General features: G+C 50.8%; 6 protein-coding genes across 8 annotated transcripts; 3 read left to right on the top strand and 3 right to left on the bottom strand.

Annotated features, from left to right (window-relative positions):
- Window positions 1-90: 90 nt before the first annotated feature.
- LOC117890346 (nodal modulator 3) lies at window positions 91-4,131 on the bottom strand. Its single transcript, XM_034795137.1, has 6 exons — window positions 3,965-4,131; window positions 3,291-3,837; window positions 2,341-3,226; window positions 2,103-2,281; window positions 1,078-2,042; window positions 91-1,017 (listed from the first exon to the last, which is right to left on the bottom strand). The coding sequence occupies exons 1-6, from the start codon at window positions 4,099-4,101 to the stop codon at window positions 138-140; spliced, it is 3,594 nt and encodes a 1,197-aa protein (XP_034651028.1). The 5' UTR covers window positions 4,102-4,131; the 3' UTR covers window positions 91-137.
- A 119-nt stretch (window positions 4,132-4,250) lies between these two features.
- On the top strand, window positions 4,251-9,135 carry LOC117892433 (uncharacterized protein KIAA0930 homolog). 2 transcript variants are annotated; one of them, XM_034798671.1, is made up of 7 exons: window positions 4,251-4,796; window positions 5,108-5,274; window positions 5,335-5,757; window positions 5,821-6,268; window positions 7,038-8,384; window positions 8,505-8,654; window positions 8,715-9,135. In XM_034798671.1, the coding sequence occupies exons 1-7, from the start codon at window positions 4,679-4,681 to the stop codon at window positions 8,753-8,755; spliced, it is 2,694 nt and encodes an 897-aa protein (XP_034654562.1). In that variant the 5' UTR covers window positions 4,251-4,678; the 3' UTR covers window positions 8,756-9,135. The 2 variants fall into 2 exon arrangements, with proteins under 2 accessions (XP_034654562.1, XP_034654563.1); XM_034798672.1 differs by lacking the exon at window positions 7,038-8,384 and having other exon boundaries at window positions 4,255-4,796.
- A 193-nt stretch (window positions 9,136-9,328) lies between these two features.
- Window positions 9,329-15,694, top strand: LOC117892436 (spondin-1). The gene is made up of 5 exons (XM_034798676.1): window positions 9,329-9,603; window positions 13,317-13,711; window positions 13,769-14,230; window positions 14,299-14,524; window positions 14,581-15,694. The coding sequence occupies exons 1-5, from the start codon at window positions 9,417-9,419 to the stop codon at window positions 15,612-15,614; spliced, it is 2,304 nt and encodes a 767-aa protein (XP_034654567.1). The 5' UTR covers window positions 9,329-9,416; the 3' UTR covers window positions 15,615-15,694.
- LOC117892435 (protein teflon) lies at window positions 10,062-13,168 on the bottom strand. 2 transcript variants are annotated; one of them, XM_034798674.1, is made up of 4 exons: window positions 12,667-13,168; window positions 11,080-12,602; window positions 10,912-11,025; window positions 10,062-10,846 (listed from the first exon to the last, which is right to left on the bottom strand). In XM_034798674.1, the coding sequence occupies exons 1-4, from the start codon at window positions 13,091-13,093 to the stop codon at window positions 10,298-10,300; spliced, it is 2,613 nt and encodes an 870-aa protein (XP_034654565.1). In that variant the 5' UTR covers window positions 13,094-13,168; the 3' UTR covers window positions 10,062-10,297. The 2 variants fall into 2 exon arrangements, with proteins under 2 accessions (XP_034654565.1, XP_034654566.1); XM_034798675.1 differs by having other exon boundaries at window positions 11,080-12,563.
- Window positions 15,650-18,399, bottom strand: LOC117892434 (general transcription factor 3C polypeptide 3). The gene is made up of 2 exons (XM_034798673.1): window positions 16,601-18,399; window positions 15,650-16,540 (listed from the first exon to the last, which is right to left on the bottom strand). Exons 1-2 carry the CDS (start codon window positions 18,374-18,376, stop codon window positions 15,686-15,688), a joined length of 2,631 nt encoding a protein of 876 aa, XP_034654564.1. The 5' UTR covers window positions 18,377-18,399; the 3' UTR covers window positions 15,650-15,685.
- Window positions 18,400-18,525: 126 nt separating this feature from the next.
- Window positions 18,526-22,138, top strand: LOC117891855 (putative helicase mov-10-B.2). The gene is made up of 5 exons (XM_034797613.1): window positions 18,526-18,654; window positions 18,713-18,849; window positions 18,912-19,771; window positions 19,828-21,168; window positions 21,232-22,138. Exons 1-5 carry the CDS (start codon window positions 18,640-18,642, stop codon window positions 21,285-21,287), a joined length of 2,409 nt encoding a protein of 802 aa, XP_034653504.1. The 5' UTR covers window positions 18,526-18,639; the 3' UTR covers window positions 21,288-22,138.
- The last annotated feature ends 90 nt before the right edge of the window (window positions 22,139-22,228 follow it).

Here is a 22,228-nt window from a genome sequence, read left to right as displayed (position 1 = left end):
TAGAAATCTTCTCAAGAGAGGGGGTGGTGAGGGGCAATTAAAAAAAAGAACACAAAACCAAAAAATGAATACCTTGAAATGTGACTAAAGTTTGATGATCGACTAAGGGGAGAATGGGGCTATGGCTGCCATTGGCACTAAATCTTCTTGGTCTTTTTCTTTTTGATGGCATTTATCTGCTCGGCCATTTGTTCGATTTCGCGCTGGTTGATCGGCTCGTTCTTGCGCACCTGCGTCTTGCTCTTCTGGCGCTGGGAGAGATCTGACGCCAGATCGTTGAGTTTGCCCCACACAAAGGCGAGGAAACTGGTGGCCAGATCCTGCTTGAAGAAGGCAATCGCCACGAGCGCAATCAGCACCAGCGCAGAGATCGAATTCTGATTCAGATCCGTCTCGGCTGCTCTCACCTCGGGCTTGAAGTCCAGCTGAATGAACACTGAGCCCCTGTCGGCCACGAAGCTGGCCGATGGCAGCTTGTAGGTGTACGTCTTGTCCGACAGCGTTGACTGCAGCTCCACAATGTAGCTCTTGCCGTCGAGTGGAATTCGCGGGAAGAATATTGTCATGCCGGGGTTCAGTCGGGCCTTGGGATTCACTGGCGTGCCCACGCGCTGCGAGAACACTGGAGAGTCGGAGTTGCCGCGACGATACATCACAATGCGCAGGCTCTTGTAGTGCTCATTGAGGGTGGCCGTTACACGGGCCGTGATATCGACAATCTTCAGGGGACTCATGGCCACCAGATTGATGTCGCGCACATCCTCATGGCCTACGCTGACCTCGTGCTCGAGAGGTAGTGATCGCTCCACTTTGTCGCTGTCCGGCACCACGCGAACTGTGTACTTGCAGCCAGGCTGCAGGCCACGAATGCGATACTGGCCATTCGTCTCACTGGTAGCCTCCTCCTGCTGGCGCTGACAGCTCTCGTCGGCGGTTGCCTTGACATTAACGCCGTCAAAGGGTTCGCCATTCAATGAGGTAATGGTGCCAAAGATGGAGTAGGCAAAGCGTTTGCCACTGTGGAACAAAAACATTGATCAGTAAGTCATCATCTCCCGCTGATGGTAGCAGTCTTACATGAGGGTAACTTGGCTGGTCTCGCCGTCCTTGATGTCGATCATCTTGGAGTTTGGTTCGAACTTGTACTCCTTCATCATGGGTCGCAGATAGTATTGCGAGGGCGACAGCGAGTGGAAGTTGATGGCACCGTCATCGCCAGTCACCAGGTTCTTGCGATAGCTCTCACCGCCGCTCAGCGACAGCAGCACACCGCTCAAGAGCTGACCGGCCTCATCCTTGACAACAACGGAAATCTCGCACAGCTTGTGGGCACTGAACGATGCCGTCTGGCGATTGTATTCGCTAAACACATACGACTCCTTCTCCGCCTTCAACTCAAAGGCCAGATCCGCATCGATGGGGCTGAACTTAAACTCTCCAGTCACGGCCGTCAGTGTCTCGATCTCCTTCAGCGTGGGTTGGTCGGGGAAAGAAAGGGTAATCTTGGCATTCTTAATCGCCGGCACCACCTTGCCGCGCAATATCAGACCCCGCGTGGCCACAAAGTTAAAGGCAATGTCCACGCAATCGCTGCCACCGATGATATCCTGCTGCTGTGGCGCAAACAGCATCACATCGCTCACGGGCGTAACGTGGAGCACTTCCTCGGGCCTCAGATAGGTGTCGTAGCGGTAGGCGTATTTGCCATCAACCTTGTGCGACTCGGCCGTGGGCGTGATGGTCTCCTTGCCCAGTTTCTCCGATTCAAGCAGCAGCTTAATGGAGTCTGCGGTTGGCTCTGTGGAAAGCACGCGAATGCCAGTCTTGTGGGCCACCGCATTGATGATCAGCGTTTGCAGTTGCTCTGGCTCCGGGGTGATGAACTTGGAGGGCAACGAGTCATCGTACGTGTGACAGCCCTCAAGCTTAAAGTCGTAGCTGCCGTACTTCGACACACAGAAGGTGTTCACGCCGGACAGAATCTTCAGCGTTTCCGTTGCTGGCTTTGGATCAGTGGGTCCCGTAATGTGCGTATATCTCATCTGCAGAGGGTAGAGGATTAGCTTGCTTGTGTTTTAAATATCTCCAAGCACATTACTAACCAATGCTCGATGGCTGGAGATGATGGAGACCTCGTAGCCCTTGTGAATGAATGGCGGTGCATCCTCCTCGGCGGATGCAACGTTCAGGAAGACGCGAGTCGATTCATAGCAAAGATTTCCTTGGGGTATCGTCAGCTCATACGGTCCAGGCAGCATGTCCTTGAACACAAATTTGCCACCTGCATGGCACCGAAAGAGTTAGCAGAGAGCTACACAGATCCTCACAGTTCGTACTTACGATGAGCCTTGGCCTTCCATTTGTTGAGCGTTGGCTGGCCGGTGGCGTCGAGAGCTTGGAGCGTGACTTCGGCACTAGTGCAGGTGCCCGTGGCGTCTGGCAGACACTGCAACTCTCCCCGTATCTTGGCACGTAGCTGCGAGAAGATGATGCCATTGATGGGCTCACCCTTGACCTCGGTCTGCTGCTGCACGGGGAAGAATTGAACGCCACTGGCCTTGTCCGCATCGGTGGTGAGCACCTCGATGCTGAATTTACCAACAGGAAGATAGGCGCACCAGCTACCGCTTCCCGGCTGTGTTTTCGTCGTCGTGTGGAAGGTGGAGCCGAGCTTCGTCAGACCCACGGCATAGGAGTTCGTGGACACCACTTTGCCGCACACTTCGTAAGCGGCGGGCACAATCGTCGGCAGCTCAGGCGTGTTTATCTGGGCCTTGAACTGCAGCGGAACAAACTGCAGCTGTGGCGATTCAACTTCAATGTTGATGGTGCCCGGCTTGATGTTCTGCAGCGTGTAGCTGCCCTGGGCATCTGTTTCGCCCACCTTTTTGCCATTGAGCTTGACAGTGGCCGACTTGAGGGGCGCACCGCCGGCAGAGCCGAGAACGCGGCCCGAGATGGTGAAGCCTGTTATCTTGAATTCCTCCTTCAGCTGCAGCGTATCCTTGCCCACTTCCAGCTCCAGGAACTCGGGGCTGAGATGCAGCTTCAGCTTGGAGTTCTCGTTGATGGCCTGCAACAGGTATTTGCCAGAGGGCACGTCCCTGAATGTATATTCGCCCGATTTGTCAATCAGGGTGTAGCAAGAGGCGGCAGACTCGTACTCGCTCCTGCCACTATTTGGAGCTGCGTTCGAGGACTTGTCGCACTTTGGCACCAGAGTTTGCTGAGGGTTACAAAGGTCATACATTAATGGGTTGACTTTTTAGCTTTCCCAATACACAACTTACTCCCTTCTTTCTGTACAGAGCCACGCTTAAGCTGCCGGTCTGCTGTGCACTCGTATCAAAGCGGCCATTGATATCGAAGCCAGAGACCACTAGGGAGTTCTCCGGTAGCTCTGTGTTGCCACTGACAACGACCACATCATGCTCCGCCTTGGAGAAATGCCACTTGGCGTGCGTGGCTTTGATCACATACTTTCCAGGTATGATGGGCGTGAAAGAGAATATGCCATTGTTGTCTGTCTTTGTGCGCCTCACTTCCCCCTGCTCGGACTTCAGTTGGACATCCACATCACGTGCTCCGCCGCCAGTGGCTAGGCCCACTTTGCCGGTTATGCCGAATCCCTTGAACACAAAGTTGACATCTGTGCCCTGACTGCAAACGTCATTCGTGCCATCGAAGTGCAGTTCAACGTGCTCCGGCTCGAAGCTCCAGCCGGGCGGCGGGGATATGCTTAGCAGGTAGTCGCCCTTATCATAAATGGGCAGGAAATAGTAACCATTCGAGGGCGAGCAGTCAGTCTTATCCTTCAGCGAGCCCTGTTTCGTCAGTCTGCGGTGACAGTTAACATGGGGGTGAACAAATATGGCGGGTGAGCATTAATTTATTATTTAATTAGTGCCAGCACCGCACCATGCGCACAATCTTATCAGCGGGCACTAAAGGTTTGGGAACTTACAGTTTGATCTCTACTTTGGAAAAGTCAATATCCGCATGGCTCTTAATGAAGCCGCCACAGCCAACAACCTCATTGGCGTTTAATTCACCAATTAATTTAATTGATAAAATTAAAAATAAGCCGGAAAAACACCTCATTTTGACTTGGTGGCAGTGTGACCGCGCGTTTATCGATCAAATATACCGTCTGATCTCTCAGAAATGTACCGAAAATATACCATAATTTACCGAGGAAAAAAGCTGCTACCTTCTTGCGCTAGCAACCCTGCATTTATTTAGATCTTTTCGCATCTTTGCAATTTTTCCGTTCAAAAGCTAATAAATAAATACATTATTAAACCCAAAAAAGGAGCGACGATGCTGTTGTACTCCAAAACAGCTGACAACTGATAATAAACTACAGATGGAAGAGCACGAAAACAGGAATCCCGAAACCACCCTTATAAAGGGTTCGTCGAAATCTTTGGCGGTTGGCTTTCCGCCTCATTCGCGACTTGCACTTGCTCCGGAATAGATTTCACCGAATACAACAAATCACGACGCTGCTGCGACACGAGCACAAGTAGACGCTCCAACAAATGTCTCTGTGGGAGGTTGAAATATTGATATAACCTGCGCCCTCTTCCCCGCCCGTCGGCTATGGATTGGTAACGTTGCACATTGCGAAATTCAAGCTATTCGTCATCGCCATCGTTGAGGAAATCCCCGCTGAACAATGGCTTTAGCTAGCGCCGCAGCCGCTCTGCTCAAGAGTTCACAGACGCCGCTGCAGCAGCTGCTGGAGGACATCAACTTTCAGCGCACCAAGGAGATGCGGCAGCTGCTCAAAGATGGTGCGTGTCCTGGTTTCTGCATCCATAAGCACTTTCATTACCCCATTATCATTGAGAAAATTTGTCTACATTTGCACATTATCGATTTGTCAGCGCAACCCCTAAGGGAGTGTGTCTCTGTGTCTGCCTTTTGTCTGTACCTACGACCCTGTGTGTGTGTGCGTGTGCCGGTGTGTGTTCCGCTCCACTTTTTTTGGCCTCCCGTTTGTTTTCCTTTATGTAAGGCAGGCTTTGTGGGAGGATGGTGGGGGTGGCTCTCATTCCCAACAGCTGTTCACCTGTCGCCCAGTAACACGATTTTCCCCTTGCAGATGGCGGCTTTGTGGTGCTTCAGGGCACAACCTACTGGACGGATCTCTTTGTGCGGCACTTCCTCTTCCAGACAGAACCCGAGCACAGCATCGATTCGGACGATTTGCTCTTCTTTGTGCGCAAGAAGCACGTAAAGAGCTCTTCTCGCCATATGCCAAAATATGAGGTGAGTTCATGATTATCTGCTCTATTCCAACTCTAATTATTTGATTTCTATCCTGTTTAGACTGAGGTGGAGGTATTCCGCAAGGACTCGCGCAAACTGCCCATCGGCGATCCCGATGTGGACTGGGAGGAGACGGTCTATCTCAACATGGTCATTCATCAGTTCGATTACACCCTGACGCTGGCCATTTGCACCAGAACATCGCCCAAGGAGCTGCAGGTGCTGCGCAGGCACTCGCAGCGCGTCTACGCCAGTCCCAGCCGCAGGAAGATGGACACCAAGGGAGAGGGCGAGGAGATAACGTATCCGCACATCTGCTTCATGGTCGACAACTTCGACGAGGTGTTCAGCGACATTCTGGTGCGCGATGGCGAGATGGTGTGCGTCGAGCTGGTGGCCAACGACAAGGACGGTGCAGTTCAGGGCGTCATATTCCTGGGCTCCATACGATACGATGCTCTCAAGAAGGTGTACGATGCCAGGGTTCGTTGGATTGCCACAAACGCCAGACTCTAGCCTTATTTTATGTTCATTTCAATTCTGCAGCAATCGAGTCTCAGTTCCAAGGTGGCGCAGCGCATGTCGTTTGGGCTCTTCAGCAGCGGTGCCGGTGTGCAGACACGCTGCGAGTTTGTACGCATGAAAGGACCGCAGGGCAAGGGCCATGCCGAGATGGCTGTGACCAAGCCAAAGGGATCCGGCGTGGAGACGCCCACCAGCGAGCCGGGCTTCTGTGCCACCGACATGTGGGACGAGTGGGAGGAGGAGAACGATGACTACTGCACCTACCGTCACCAGCGTCGACTGAGCGATCCCAGCGCCAATCTGAACAACTTCTCGCGCTACGGCTGGCGTACGAAGAATGCCAACGCTCAGGATATGGTGGGCAGCGGCACCAGCCCCAATGTCGGCGCCAAGGCACGCTCCGAGAACGAGGGACTGGACTCACTGGCCAGCGAGGTGTCGGAAATCGAGGCCGGCGACCTGCGCGACGGTCAGTTACAATTTTGAACTAATTTTCCTTATGGTTTTCTCTTCATTTAAGCTTTTCTTAGTTGCATGATTTTCACATTCATTCACATTCGTATTTGTATTTGTATTTGTACATGTGCCTCGCACTCATTGCCGTTTACCGTAGTTTTTGTCGCTTCTTCTGCAAGCTCTCCTTTCCGTTCCGTTTCGTTCCGTTCCGTTCCATTCTGTTTATTCTTGAGTTGTTCCTCGTAATGTGTTGTGGTTCCATCGATGATTTTCCTTTACCTACTTCCAATTATCAAATTTATATATATACTTTAATCTACCTACAAGCGACTCCAGATTTCAGAGTATATATATAAAGAACACCCCCCAGACATTGCCGAGAAAGCAGGACAAATATAATACACAAGGACAACCACAATTATTTCGTTATGTCCCCCGTTCCCCTGTGAACCTGTTTTCCCCTTTTCCGTTTGTTTCCTTTCAATGTACACACACGAGAGTAAAAAGTTGAGAATGAATACGGAAATGGAAATAGAACTAGAATATCCCTTCACTGATCCCCAATCCTTCCTTTTAACATTAACAGTTCCATTCCTGTATCCTCGATCCACACATCAACCTATCCGATCGATCCTCTAGAGTGTCTTTCTGATTTATTATTTCACTGCTTTCTGTTGCCAATTATTTGTAAGTTGCTTGGGCCGATGCTCGGTTGTACATGTGTGTGTGTGTCGATGTATCAATGCTTATAAACGCAAAAACCGATCTATATCTACTTGTAGATCAGCAACGTCCTGCTTTCTCGGCCTCCGCGGCAAAACTGCACTCGAATCCGCAGTGCTCCGAGTCCGAAGGGCTTGCCCCCACACAGGGCGACCTAGACAAGGTGCCGCCGTCTCACGAATCTCCAGTTGGTGTAGCGGCAGCGGCAGCTGTTCCGGCTGTTACACCACCGCCCCTAAGCGCTGCCATTGAGGTGACTGTGGCCAGCGAACAAGCTGGCACGAGCACGACCACGGGCTGCAACTGCTTTGGCGGCAAAAAGTGCAAGAAGCGCTGGGCATCGGCCAATAGCTCAGACACCCCGGAGATGTCCGAGATGTACTGCCCCAGATGCGAGGATCCGTCCAACGAGACGCCTGCCTGTCTCAGCAAGATGCCGGACAAGCGACCGTCTCGTCTCAAGCCAAAGTCCAGCATTTTGAGTGTGGAGAGCGAGCTGCTGGTGGCCAAAAGAAGCAGCCTGCGAATGCCCGCGGACAGCAAACGCAAGCCGCTTGGCGGTAGTATCACAAGAAGCGCCTCCCTCAGTGCCGCCGATCGCAGAACGAGTCTGCCAGTGGCCACCAAGAAGATATTCACCCCAAGACTGCGCCCAGCCAAGGCCAAGGAACAGGAAAAGGGCAAAGACAAAGAGAAAGAGAAGGACAAGAACAAGGAAAACGACAAAAAGTGTTCGAATCAGAAACTCAACGGATCGGCGAGTAATTTTCTGTCCAAGATGTCACCCAAGCGGCTGAGACAAGCCAAGGACAAGGACAAGGAAATTGACAAGGCCAAGACCAAGGCGAACTCTCCTCCATCCAAGGCAAAGGCTGGCAACAATAACAATTCAAAGACGCCCAATTCGACACCGCCTGCTAAGACGGAGGAATATGAAATAGCCGACGATGCCACCTCCTTGAACGGCAGCAAGTCTGAGCTGGGCGCTGGTGGGGCGCCCAAGATGGCCATCATGAGCGAGAGCGAAAGCAAGCTGATGATCAGCGTGCGAGGGCGCGAAGAGCTGCCTGTTGGGGAGTCCGAGTCAACCACGACATCCTCGCAACGCTTCGAGAAGTGTGTTCTTGTACCTGTCGAGCCGGAAGACCACCCACTGCAGCCGGCCAGTCCGTCCGGCAATGAGAACGATAACGACAACGATGAGCTGGTGGCCTCGGTCGTCTCGCCCACGGAGCTCACACCGATGCTGGACGTGGCCAATGGCAATCAGGCGTCTAGTGCCACTTTGCCACGCACTTCCAAGCAGTCGCACAGCAGCAAGATGTTGCATCTGGTGCCCAAGCGTCGCACCCCGGACGGCACCAACATATACTATTGGTGCGATGTGCCCAAGAAGGCCCTAAAAGGTCATTGCCAAGGATTAATTTTGTATATTCCTCCACCTCTGATGCATGCCAGTAGCCTTCTTTGCCTTCAAATTTGGACAGCAACTGATTTTGGTTTGTGTTTCCTCTCTCTACTTTTAGAGCTCGACGATGGTGCCTACAATCCGCTGTGGACCAGTCGCGGCTTTACGCAGTCCTTTCACTTCTGGAAGGAGAACCGAAGACAGCAATCGACGCCACTCAATGCATTCCTCACCTATGTGACACTGCCCTGGTGGAGCATTGCAAAGGGTAAGAACAAGGAAACACAATCCCAGCCGTTTCGTTTCTAACATTGAAATGTATTTGCAGATCTACTGGATCATCGGGAGACGCCCATTTTGACCTTTTAGTATTAAATTTATTTGCGATTGTGATTTGACTTTATGCTTTATAGTTAGTTTTATCTCTATGTATTTTTTACTGGATCGTGTGCGCCCCCAGTCGTGTGATTTGTTATCAGTTACCTCGTTGTGCAGTCTCTCAATCGCGTATTTCAGTTTGTTAATCAGTTTATTCGCTTCGCTCACTACGAATATTGAGTTTCCTAAGCGCATCCCATGTCGGATGCAGAGGCCAACCAACAAATTTATAAACTATAATATATGCCACGAGATAATGAACGATAATGATGCTACCGGAATATATAGATATATGTAATTGTAATATTATTTGTAAATTGTATGGCAACATTTATACCACGAACTATACAAATATACTAATAGAAAACGGACATGAACGAACGTAAGAGATCTTCCTACCCATTCTGGCTAAGGAGCCAAGCAGCTGAAACCCCCACACCCTACACCCTACTTTTAATCAGAATGAACGCGAGAGTTTGCTCCGGTGACTGACATCCGGCTTCGGCTTGAAGATGTTCTCGGTTCTCCGGCTTTGTTAGTCTGTTTTTGTGCCTCGCCTGAAGCGGTACGCTTGTTCGCCTTTGCAGTTGTCCAGTCCAGCCCGAGAGCACTTTGACCGTCAAACGATAACGCGAGAAACAAAGACACTGAGATGCTGGGGCAATCGCTGCTGCTGCTTGTCTGCCTCGCTTGTGTCTGGCAGACAATTAACGCAGCCTCCGCCTGTCCGCGTGCGCCCACCCACTTGCTTCACGGTCGGCGTACACGCGGCGACAATGGATACAAACTAATTGTGGCTGATGGACCCAATGGATATGTGCCCGGCAAGACATATAATTGTAAGTAGAGAAGGTTTCATAATCATCCCTCAGTTCGGTTCGGTTCGAGTCACTTAAGGCCTGAAAACAATAAGAGCTAAGCGATAAGAGCCCAACATTCAGAGCGGAGCAGATGTTTTCCATCTTTTCGTTTTCGCTTCGATTAATGCTCCAATTGATAACGACGGTAGATACGAGTACACTTTTGAATTATAATAGAAAAGTATTTAATTTATTTTTTAACATGGAAATATGAATTTAAATGGCAGATATAAAGTCGATAGAGTGTTTCAAAGTTACAATTTAACACGATAAATAGATAATAACTTGAACTGAAGCTGCTCTGAGAGTGGAAGCAGTCTTGGCACAGATGAATATATGGAATTTGCCACCCACTCGCTCTACAATTTTCACTAAATTGTATGGAGTGCTCCATAGTATTCCATATCCAAAGTATTTAATTTATTTTTTAACATGGAAATACGAATTTAAATGGCAGATATAAAGTCGATAGAGTGGATCAAAGTTACAATTTAACACGATAAATAGAAGATAACTTGAACTGAAGCTGCTGTGACCACTCTCCCAGCACAGTGAGAGTGGAAGCAGTCTTGGCACAGATGAATATACAATTTGCCACCTACTCGCACTACAATTTTCACTAAATTGTATGGAGTGCTCCACAAAATGGTTAAACAATTGAAAAGTACAAAAACTATGTAGTTATGGGCGACACGTTATGTGCTGCCTTGAGGTGTTTCTCGTAGAAGTACAGTCTCTTGAAGGACTTACCACACTCGGCGCATGTGAACGCGTGTAAAGTGTGCAGACTCTGGACATGTTTCTTGTAGCGCGACTCGTGGGTGAAGGTCTCCTCACAGTACTCGCAGAAGTACACAGTTGTAATAATCTTTGGCAGAAAGTGAAACAGGAGCATGTAGTGCTCAATGCTGTACGAAAGAGTTGCCTTTCGGAAGAACCTTTTATCGATCTGCTCTGTATACCAGGAGTTGATGAGGTTGAGAGTGCGTTTCATCTCGCTCAGGGTCAACTGGCAGGCAAGCTCCTTGTTTACCTCTTCGGTGAATGCGTTCAACTGCTGGACTAGGCGTTCGGGTGCGCCAATGATCTTTGATTTCCTATAGCTCCAGATTGTTTCGTACTTGTGATAGATTTTGCTAAACTTGGCGGCTTTTTTACGAAACTCTTCCGACTGCTCCAATGGCATTTTATCCTCAAACTTTGGAACTTTTATTATACGCAACTAAAAAGATAAAGAATATGCTAGTTAAGCGTGTATTTTGCGATTTTTAAGGCCACATTTCTTACCCCAACTGTCTCCAACAGCTTGAGGTCATCTCCCACAACCTGAATTTCAGGCGTTTGAGGTGTGATCAACTCTTTCTTTTGTGTGTTTTCCTCTTTGGTCTCTTTTATCTGCGCCTAAAAAGGTATACATTAGAATTGTCATGCATTTATTATCAGCCAGGTACTTACAACTAGATCTTCCACGATCGAGTCCCCACGGGTCTCTGCCAACTGAAGGAGGCTGTCTGCGTCCAGCTTTGAGGTTTTCAAATCCTTCTGAAGAAACTCTATAGCGCTCGACGATAAACCAAAGTTCATGGAGCATCTTTCTTGATTTATTTTGGCCCGTTTTGCATCGCATATTTCAGTGGAGGGTGAACGTTTCTGTGCTTTCGCAGGACCTTGAACAGGTCCCGAATGCAGCTTTTGTGAGCTTGGAGGCGGCGTGGGCTTTACAGTTGTCATCGAGGATCTTCGTGTACGTTTCTTGGTCTGAACTGGGCTATTGGAGACAACTGTTAGCGAAGATCTGCGCTCTGGACGCTTGTGCTGATCCACTGCATCGTTATTTGTGGCATTCAGCTCTGAAGATTTTACACTGGCAACACTTGAAGGAATTCTTTTCTTCCATATTGGTTTTCCCTTGACTGACGTTTCCACATTCTGTTTTATATCTTTGGCGATCTTTGACAGAATCTGCACTCGCTCTATCTTTATGGGTGATGATCGTCTGCCTGTGGGCGCATGGCTTATGTTTGGATCTATTTTAAATGCTGTCCCACTGGTGCATGGAAGAATAGTTGGTTTTTTCGAGGTGGACGCCACACAACGCTTCTTTATGGGAGTAGCAGAAACTATCTTTGAAGACTTTGTAGGCTCCAAGGGAGCTGCTAGATCATTTGCTGAATTGCTATCCAATAGAGCAGGCAGTTTGGATTGTTTGGTGGCACTAGAAAAGCTAGGACTGACAGAGTTTGAGACGACTTGATTGACTTTCGATAGCGGCATGTTGATTCTGAAAGTCTTTGGTTTTTTTTCAGCTAATGGCTGGCGGAGACTTGCAGGAATTACTGGTTTTATCAAGGTGGTGCTCCCACTTGTAGTACTTTTTAGATTTGTTAGAGCCGCGTTGGGAACTTTCTTTGAATCGACTGAAGAAGAAGTGCTGATTTTAGGCAAGATATATACGGGCCTTTTTCTTGGCTTAAGCAACTGCTTCATAGACGCTGACTTCATCCCATTGTACTGAATCACTTGAGTCATGTTGGAGCGAATTTCTTTGGTCTCTAAATTTGTAGGTGGCAATTTAGTAGCTTCAACGCCCGGGTGTTTGGACTCCTCTTTGAATGCTGGCAATTCCAGCTTAACGCTGGATACTTTCATAGGCACAGACTTTGGCACATCATTTTCAAGGGAGAGCATAATACGTTTTTTCACGTTGCTCAAGCGCTGTTTGATCGCCTCCCGTTTGCGCGAGTGTCGCGCAATGTTGTAGCTCTTCACATCACAGATGGTTGGCGCTTTTTCCAAATTTCCCGGCTTGCGGGCACGACGGAAATCTTTCTGGTTTTCGGTGTAGCTTGCTTTGTAGTACGTTTCCTGGATGGCCTCGGGCTTGTTGTCCATCACTCTTGAAAACATGTTTTTCCTCTCCTCTAACATTTCTTCAACTTCTGCCAGAATGTTTCGTGCGGCACCTTTTTCCTTAATTTCTGCGGTTACAAAATGTTTTAACATTTCCAGTTTGAATTAATGAAAAGCTTGCAGTGGACTTACCTTGTGTTTCGCATTTGACATTGATCGCATCCACTTCCACATCGAAGACTGCCAAGGCGTTCATTATATCCACATTGCTTGCCAGGCAAGCGGATGATCGTGGTGCTGCATCTGCATCTTCCGTTTCGCCAGCCAACCCAGAGTCGACGCTGCTGCAGCTGTGCGCCTGCGATTGCGTTTCATCTTCTGAGCTCTCCATGGACAACAGTTCCTCGACGCTGTACACATTCTGTTCCTTTGCGAAGTGCAAAGTATCGCTGTGAGACCGCTGTAGGTGTCTCATGAATTCCGGCAGATGCGTGAAAATGTCCCTGCAGAAATGGCAAAACATGGCCACCACGTTGTCCTTGGGCGAAACAGCAATGTCCCCACATTTTTCAAAGTGCACATGTCCTCCGTCGCCCAGCAAATCAATGAACGAAGTCATTTTTAATTAAACATTTAAATAAACAAATGACAAACAACAAAAAACGCGCGGCCAGGGTGATCGCGGAATTATCGATTAAAGATACCGACGGAACATTCAGAAATATACTGTGAATATACACAATCATAGTTTTAGTGTTGCGAAATATCGAAATGTACCCGTGCTATTGCTGACACTATCGTATAAAGTAATAGCTCACCCGCGAATTTTCAATCTTTTACAGTACTCCTGCTCGGCTCTCGCACCCACACCAAGGTGCAACATTTCACCCACTTTACGATCACTGCAGAGGCCCAAACTGGCGCCAGACGCCCCCAAGTGGCCAGCCCTCGACGCGTGGGCCGGTTCCAGCTATTCAGTGATTCGCTAACCCAATTCAATGATCGCTGTGTGAACACGGTCTCGGAGGCGGATGATTTGCCCAAGACGGAAGTCCAAGTGATGTGGGTAGCTCCCGAGTCCGGCTCTGGCTGCGTCTCACTCTCCGCCATGGTGTACGAGGGACCGCGTGCATGGTATGCGGATGACGGCAATCTGTCGGCGGTGATTTGTGAGCGCAAGCCCGACGCTGCCACGGCCCAGAAAGAGTGCTGCGCCTGCGACGAGGCCAAGTACAGCGTAAGTGGCGCAGCAAGATAACCACGAGGTAATCCCCATCATAATCCCCCTTTGCAGTTTGACTTCGAGGGCATCTGGTCGAATGAGACGCATCCCAAGGATTATCCGTTTGCCATCTGGCTGACGCACTTCTCGGACGTGATTGGCGCCTCGCACGAGTCCAACTTCTCGTTCTGGGGCGAGAACCACATTGCCACTGCGGGTTTTCGCTCGCTGGCCGAATGGGGATCTCCAGCCGCACTGGAGACGGAGCTGCGGGCCAACGGGCCCAAGCTGCGCACTTTGATCAAGGCCGCCGGGCTCTGGTATCCCAATGTGAATGAGAATACCTCGTCGAAGTTCCGTGTGGATCGCAAGCATCCCAAGGTGTCCATGGTGTCGATGTTTGGCCCCTCCCCCGACTGGGTGGTGGGCATCAGTGGCGTTGATCTTTGCACCGACGACTGCAGCTGGAAGGAGTCCCTGGACTTTGATTTGTATCCCTGGGATGCTGGCACCGACAGCGGCATCTCCTACATGGTGAGATCACACAGCGTGCTTGGATTATGTCTCCTCCAAATGCCTCATGTATGTCCATTCTGCTGCAGTCACCCAATGCAGAAACGCAGCCACCGGAGCGAATGTACCGCATCACGACAATGTACCCCGAGGATCCCCGTGCGCCGTTCTACAATCCACAGAGCCGCGAGATGGTGCCGCTGGCCAAGCTGCGTCTGCGCCGAGAGAAGATTGTGTCGCGCAACTGTGACGATGAGTTCCTGCAGGCACTGCAGCTGGAGGTGTCGGACGATGCCGAGGAGCAGGACACGCGCGGTAAGATTTGCCATTAGCCATCAGCCACTTTCCATTCTAATTCTGCCCCTCCCCAGCTGAGTGCCGTGTTAGCGACTATTCCTCGTGGAGCCCCTGTTCTGTGACCTGTGGCAAGGGCATTCGCATGCGCGGCAGGCAGTATGTGCAGCCACAGCAGGCGGAGCAGGCCAAATGCAGTCGCCAGTTGGTGTCCAAGGAGATGTGTGTGGCTGCGGTGGCCGAGTGTGCCAACGGCGGCTCAGCTCCAAGCCATGACCGCGACGAGGATGAGGGCGAAAACCTGGCCAACTCGCAGTCCCTGGTCAACGAGAATGGCGAGGGTGCCGGCCTCTGCAAGACCTCGCCCTGGAGCGTGTGGTCCGAGTGCTCTGCCAGCTGCGGCATCGGCATCACCATGCGCACGCGCACCTTTGTCAACCATCTGGGACGCAAGCGCTGTCCGCACATCACCATCGTGGAGAAGAACAAGTGCATGAAGCCGGACTGCACGTACGAGCAGGTGGAGCTGCCCGATCCGAGCTGTCCCACCACACAGTGGAGTGACTGGAGCCCGTGCTCCGCCACCTGTGGTCGCGGCGTGACCATTCGCACGCGTCTCCTGCTGCTGGAGAACGGAGCGGAGAAGGAGAACTGCTCGCAGCGCATGGAGCTGCATCAGCAGAAGGAGTGCGTCAATCCGCAGGACTGCCACATCAACATGGAGCTGGCCAAGGATATTTGTGTGCAGCAGCCGGACTCTGGTCCATGCCGTGGCAGCTATCAGCGCTACGCCTTCAATCCGCACACCAATCGTTGCGATGCCTTCAGCTACGGCGGCTGCCGCGGCAACAGGAACAACTTCCTCACCGAGAACGATTGTCTGCACACCTGCAGCATGATTGGCTCGGGTGCAGGATCGGCTGACCAGGATGGCAACCTGCCCAAGGGCTGCATCATGTCCGAGTGGGCAAATTGGTCCGCCTGCAGCGTCAGCTGTGGCGTTGGCTTCTCCGAGGGCCATCGCTTTGTCATCAGCGAGCCAAAGCATGGCGGCCAGTCCTGTCCCAAGCGTCTGGTCAAGCATCGTCGCTGCACCATGCCCGCCTGTTAGCTTCATTATTCAATGTAATCCACGGGGGATTTTAAGCAATAATAAAAGATTTAATAAAGATAAACACAAAATCACACCACACAGTAGCGCATGAGATACTGACGCGCCTTCCAGTGGTTGCCATTGGCGCGGTAGATCAGATGCAGATTGAAGGCCGTCTCGTGCTGCAGTCCCAGCGTATCCTCATGCTCGTCAATCAGTGGATGCTGCACGGCCAGCGCCTTTTCGTAGTACTCAACTGCGAGGTGGAGTATGTTGGCCTGATGGTAGATGCGTCCAATGTTGTAGAGAATCTCCTGCTGCGCCGCGCACTTGGAGAACTCATCGCCAGCGGAACGGAGCTCCTTGTAGCGCTCGGCAAAGGCCACCGCCTGGGCCACAGCTGCCGACTTGCGCAGCACCTTCTTCTGCAGCGCCAACTGATTAAAGACGACGGCTATGGAGAGTGCGACCAGTGGATCTGGGTGCTCGCGCAGCATGGGCACATACGCGTTCAGGGCGTACTTGAACGAGCTGCAATTGAGATGGTAGTGGCCCAGGAAGATGCGCATATGCTGATCGACCAGCGGCTGGCGATTCAGCAGGCGTCGTATGTAGCGGCAGTAGCGCATGTCCTCCCCCTTCTGCACGAGCAGCGATTGCAGATTCCACAGGTTAACCTGATTCGGCTGCTTGGCAATCAGCTCGCGCAGATACGAGAACGCAATCGCGCAATCGTCATTGAAGTAGCACGCCAAAACCATTATCCGCTCAATCTCGTGATGGTAATACGTGAACCGCTTGGTGGTGACCATGGCAAAGCAGAGCTTCTCCGCGACACCGTGCATGCCGTGTGTGTGTGCCGTGCGCATGAGATCCAAAAACAAATCATACTCATCCTTGATGGTCAGATCGGAGGCCTCCGAAGCGGCACTCTTGCCGGGATCCTAAGAAGCAAATCAAGTTTAAGTTGAAGTAATTTTAATTGCACTTTTTTAGCTGCCTACCTGCTGCTCGGGCTCTGCTGATCCTGTCGCTCCCGCTGCCAGACTTCGCATCTGCATTATGGCCTTCAGGCTCTCGGCATTGTAGGTGCTCCCACCGTTGGCCGCCGCTATCATCTCCTCGCGATTCTTCAGCTTGATGGAGTGTCTGCTGAGCAGCACATATCCCACATCCAGAAACTCCTCGATGCGTCCAATCTGCTTCAGCATGACGCATCGCTCGTACAGCAGGCGAGCAATCAGCGGCTGACCCTCAACCTCCCCGGACTGCTCTAGCGCCTCAACGGCCTCCTCGTGCCGGCCCTGCTGCTTCAGCAGCGCAGACAGCGTGAACTTCGCATCGTAGCAGACGGGCGCCAGCTGAACCACTCGCTGGTAGCACTGGATGGCCTCATTGGTGCGATTCAACTGCCGCAAACACTCGGCCTGCCGCAGCCACACGAAGGCGGGACACTCGAAGGTGTCGCCGTCAGTGATGGGACTCATGAGGGCTATGGCCTCGGCATACTTGTGCTCCTGCATCAGGGCCTCCGTGATGTCCATGTACAGCTCCACGCGGTCCACGGTGAGCGTGATGTGCTCCTGGACATTCTGGATGAGGTAGCCCAGGAGGTGGTGGGCCCGCAGATGGATCAGACTCACACAGAGCTTGGCCCTCAGCTCGGGCGCATAGTCGTCGGGTATGACGCAAAAGTAGATCATCTCCAGGCTCTCCTCCTGGTCGTCTTCCAGCTCAAAGTTTGTCCGCTCGCGCAGGCAGCTGAGCACCTTGGAGTATCGCTTGTTGAGGATCAGCAGCTCCAGGTACATGTTGAGATCCTCCAGGCTGAAGCGTGCTCCGCACACACTGTACGCCCCCTCCATGGCCTCCAGCGCGATCGTGTGCTTCTCCAGCACGTGAAAGAAGCGCGCCACATTCTTGGCCGTGCTGAGGCACGTGCTCCACTCCTCGGGCGGCATCAGCGGCAGCATCTTGAGGTACGTGAACATGGCCGCATTCGTCTCGCCCATTTTCTCCAGCAGCTGCGCCTTGCGCAGCCTCAACAGGTAACCCTTCGGCAGCACCTTGATGGCCTTGGTGTAGATGAGGCGGGCGCGTGCCATGTTGCCCTGCTGCACCAGCAAATCGGAGACTCTGATCCACATGTCACGATCCTGGGGATTCAAGTGGGCCGCCAGCGTGCTGAAGTGCAGGAACTTGACCTCGTCCCGATTCTCGTAGATCTCGGCCAGCGTGTAGAAGGGCTCACTGGCCAGCGGGTTCTGGCGGATGATCTCCATGCAAATGCGTTCGGCTGTCTCATAGCGGCCGTAGGCGAAGCTCAGGTTCGCCTCGCCCATCAATCCTTGCAGAGCGTGGCTCAGCTGACTCTTGCGACCCAGATTCCCGCCACCGCCGGAGCGTGCCCCTTCCTGCTGCTGCCCCACCGTCGGTTTACTCTGCGCGGAAACTGTGGGCTGTTCCCGGCTCTCATCGCCGTCTGCTTCCTCCACGCCATTGTTTTCGTCGTCTTCGTCGCTGGGCTCGAGCTTTGTGCAAAAGTCGGGAAACTCTAGGCACTGGACACCCTGCACGTAGCGCTTGATGAGCGCTCCTTCCTCCTCGTCATCGTTGTTCTGGTCACTGTCTTCGGCCTCCCCCGTTGACATGTCTATGATGTCCACAACCCTGAGGGGCTCCGTCTCCTGGAATTGCTCCAGCTCATTCTCCGGCACATCGTTGCTCTCAATTTCTTCAATTAAAACCTCATTCGAGTCGGAATCGTTGGCTTGGTCCATTGTAAACAAATGGAATTAGAGCAGGTAGAATCATCGCCATCGAAAACTACAATATACCGATATAAGTGTTTCATCTCTACCGCATTTTCAAGTGGTGTGACCGTGTGGGACAAAAATCGAAATCCCGCAATAGAGTTGCCAGACAGTGCCAAGGGGAAGCGAATTAACGGAACTTTGGTTTGCATGTTGCTCGCGTAGCCTGTTTGTGCTTGTTTATGTGTGTTTTTTTTTAAATTCAACCAACGCGCAATTACGCTGTCGAAATGAATTTGCAACTTGTAGGTGCAGCAAGCAGTGGTTAATGCTACTTGATAATGCTTCCCTTATAAATTACAGCTAGATCGGCAGCTGTCCGAGATGGGCACCAAGTCGGATTTCTGGCTAAAACAAGCGGTACCGTTCAAGCTTGCGCAACCAGAACCAAAGAACGGAACAGATGCCGCTGAAAATATTCATCGTTTCAAGCATGAGAGGTATGAAGGCGGTACTGCGGAGTGCTGACTGCATTTGTTTGACTTCCATTCCATTTATGCAGGTCGGCAGCCGATCTGCCGGACTACGAGCCGAGTGAGAAAATGTTGCAGGCTCTGGCGAACAATTTCACCGACGCAGAGTTGAAAGACAAGGACGCCATCTTTGAGCATTATTTGAGTACCGAAAAGTTGGAGTTTTACAATGCGTCCTCGGTGATGCTGAAGCTGCTCACCATCGAGGATGTGACCACCATGAAGCTGTACTCGCAGCTCATCGAGCCGAATGTGGTGATTCACAAGACAAAAGGAAATATGTTTAAAGCCGCGCTCACCTCTACAGCTTCTGTTAATGCCGAGGAAGTGGTGTCCCCGGGAATCGACGAGGTTGTTTTGATACCCAAGCGCAGTTTAATTGCCTCGCCACTGCCAAAAGAACTCATATTGGCACTGATTCCCCACCCGCATGAGGAATTGCCGCTCAAAGATCCGATGCGCCGCTTTGTGGCCAGTGTGGAGCAGGTCTCCCGCACCAGTGTCCACTTCAAGTTCTTCCGTAGAGGCATTCCGGACGACACTAAATGGCTGTCGCAACGCTATCATGTCATCCTCCGCTCCACGCGTATCCCGATTCGGTACATGTACCGCGCTCTGAACAAGCTCACGGAGATGCCAGGACTCCGGCGTTATCTGTTTCCCTTTCCAGATTGGCTAACCACAATGATAGCAACCTCGAAGATTGAATTGCATGACTGCAAGCTTCCCACTTGGATGCAGATTGGACCGACGCCGCCGCCGGCCCCCCCAGCAGAGATTTGCCTGCTGAACAAGACCATCAGTGACAACAAAGAACAATTGGATGCGGTGCAGAGGATTGTGGCCGGACCCAGTTCCAAAGCTCCATTCATAGTGTTTGGGCCACCAGGTAAGCGGCGTCACACACCCACAGATGACACCAATCACACTTTTATTCACTTACAGGCACTGGCAAGACCACAACCATTGTGGAGTCTATTCTTCAGCTGCGCCTTAAGAAACCACAAAGCCGCATCCTCGTTGCAGCCGGTTCGAACTCGGCCTGCGACACTATTGCCATCAAACTGTGCGAGTACATCGCTGATAATCTTCGGCTCGTGCAGCACCAACTTCTCTTGGGGTATAAGCCGCTGATCCGAATCTATTCACTCACCATATTCAAGAAGGGACTGAAATCGGTGCCGCCGCTGCTGCTGAACAACTCCAATTGCTCGGGCCATGTCTACGAGCATCTAAAAATAGGGGAGGTGATGCAGTATTCAATCATTGTGGCCACACTGGTTACTGTGGGCCGCCTGGCGCACACTGGCTTTGGTAACTTCTTCACTCACATATTCATCGACGAGGCCGGAGCCACCACCGAGCCGGAGACACTTATGGGCATTGTCGATGTTAAGCAGAGCAACGACTGTCATGTGATTCTGTCCGGAGACTACAAGCAGCTGGGTGCAGTGATCAAAAGCGGCCGTGCTGGGTCCCTTGGCCTGAAACACTCCCTCATGGAGCGACTGCTGACTGGCTCCGATTGCTACAAGCTGGACGAGAATGGCAACTACGATCGCACCCTTCAGATACGTCTGCGCCGCAACTATCGCTCGCATCCAGAGATAGTGCGTCTCTTCAACGAGCTCTACTACGATGGTGAGCTGATCGCACAGGCTGCGGACGCACAGGTTAATGTAGCCGCCGAGTGGGATGTGCTGCCCAATGGCAAGTTTCCCATCATCTTTCAGGCCGCACACGGAGTCACCAAAAGGGACGAACACACCACCAGCTCGTTCAACTATCTGGAGGCGCAGGTTCTCTGCTGGTATGTCAAGCGCTTGCTAAAACATGGCCTCGGCCCAAATGTAGCTGTGAAGCAGGAGGACATAGGCGTGGTGGCTCCATACACGTCGCAGGGCAGCCTTATATGTCGAGTGCTCGAGCGGCATGGCTTCGGCTCTGTGGAAGTTGGCAGCGTGGAGACCTACCAAGGCAGAGAGAAGCTCATCATAATTGCCACGCTGGTGCGTTCCTTCAGCTCCATGGGCTTCATGAGTAACCCGCGACGCATCAATGTGCTCATTTCGCGTGCCAAGGCGCTGCTCATACTCATTGGCAATCCCGTCACTCTGCGCCACAATCATGACTTTAAGTTCATCATTGATGAGTGCACTAAACATCAAACTTATCTCTTCAAGAAGAAGAGTCCGAGTTTCAGCCACTCGGATGACGGCACAAAAGAGAACACTGCAAATCCGCCCAATGCTAAGCTTAAAGCCAAGAAAGTGATGACGGGAATGGGTGAGTGCCTAAAATACATAGTCTTTTCGTTTTATATCCCTATGTCCCCATTCCTTTCTTTAGATGGACTCTCCTTGCCCGCCATTTGTGCCACAATGAATGGCTTAAAGATATCCTAGAGCTGCACTCTTCACCTCACTGACTTGAATCAAATCTAATCCTTGAAAGATATAAGTTAGAACGTAAGCACTCAGCCTCTGCCCAGAATGGCTGCTGTATCTCCACTGATTATGAAAATTTCAAGGCCTAGCGTCTGCACGAATTTGTTTGTAACCATTTACGTTTATGTTTATTATATTTTAAGTTTGTTCTGTAACAATGTACGGCCCTTGCGGTCTGTGAGGCTAATAAAAGTACTCCATTTATTTCACTGTAAATGAGAGGAAAAGAATATGTATTATTTGATAAATGTATTAGAATTGAGCATAGAGAAATTCCTCTGACCAAATGGAGCAGTTCCCATGAATGAATGTCAACCGTATTGTGCAAGCATTATCGTTTATAGTTTATATTTTAAGCAGTGTCTCTCTATATATGTAATTAGTAATCAGATTAAAAAGAATACAATACAATGGAGTGGAGTGGAGTGGATCCGCCTGCGTTAAGTTTCGAATATATTTTTTTCAATCGTTCTTTGAATTTAGCTGTCGTTTAAATTCGTTCAGTCTTTGTTAATCATCAACTTTACTTGGTTAAAGTGATTAATGGTTTACGTTTTCATATTTTTTGTGACAAAGAAATGCAAATGCAAAAAAAGATAAATTAATTCAATGAAGTTCTGCTGCAGATGCGCAATGTTTGGTTTTTTGTTCGTTTGATATACAAAATTGTGTGTTGCCTTTTTGGTTTTTATATAATTATTATAATAAAATATATGTATGTGTTTATATATATTAAATAGTATTATTAATATTCTGTGTGTTCAGCGCTCTCCTTGGCTGCTTCTTTCGCGTGTAAGTGACTACATTTGGTTTACAGGAGCCCGGACACCAGAAAACGCTCCTCGCCACTGGCAACCCATCATCGTCAGGTTGGGTGAGTTTGATGCGGTGCAATTGGG

Source organism: Drosophila subobscura, chromosome E (assembly GCF_008121235.1).
Source record: "Drosophila subobscura isolate 14011-0131.10 chromosome E, UCBerk_Dsub_1.0, whole genome shotgun sequence".
Taxonomy (NCBI): domain Eukaryota; kingdom Metazoa; phylum Arthropoda; class Insecta; order Diptera; family Drosophilidae; genus Drosophila; species Drosophila subobscura.
The sequence above is the reverse complement of the archived record's forward strand: the minus strand, read 5'-3'. Positions and strand labels throughout refer to the sequence as shown.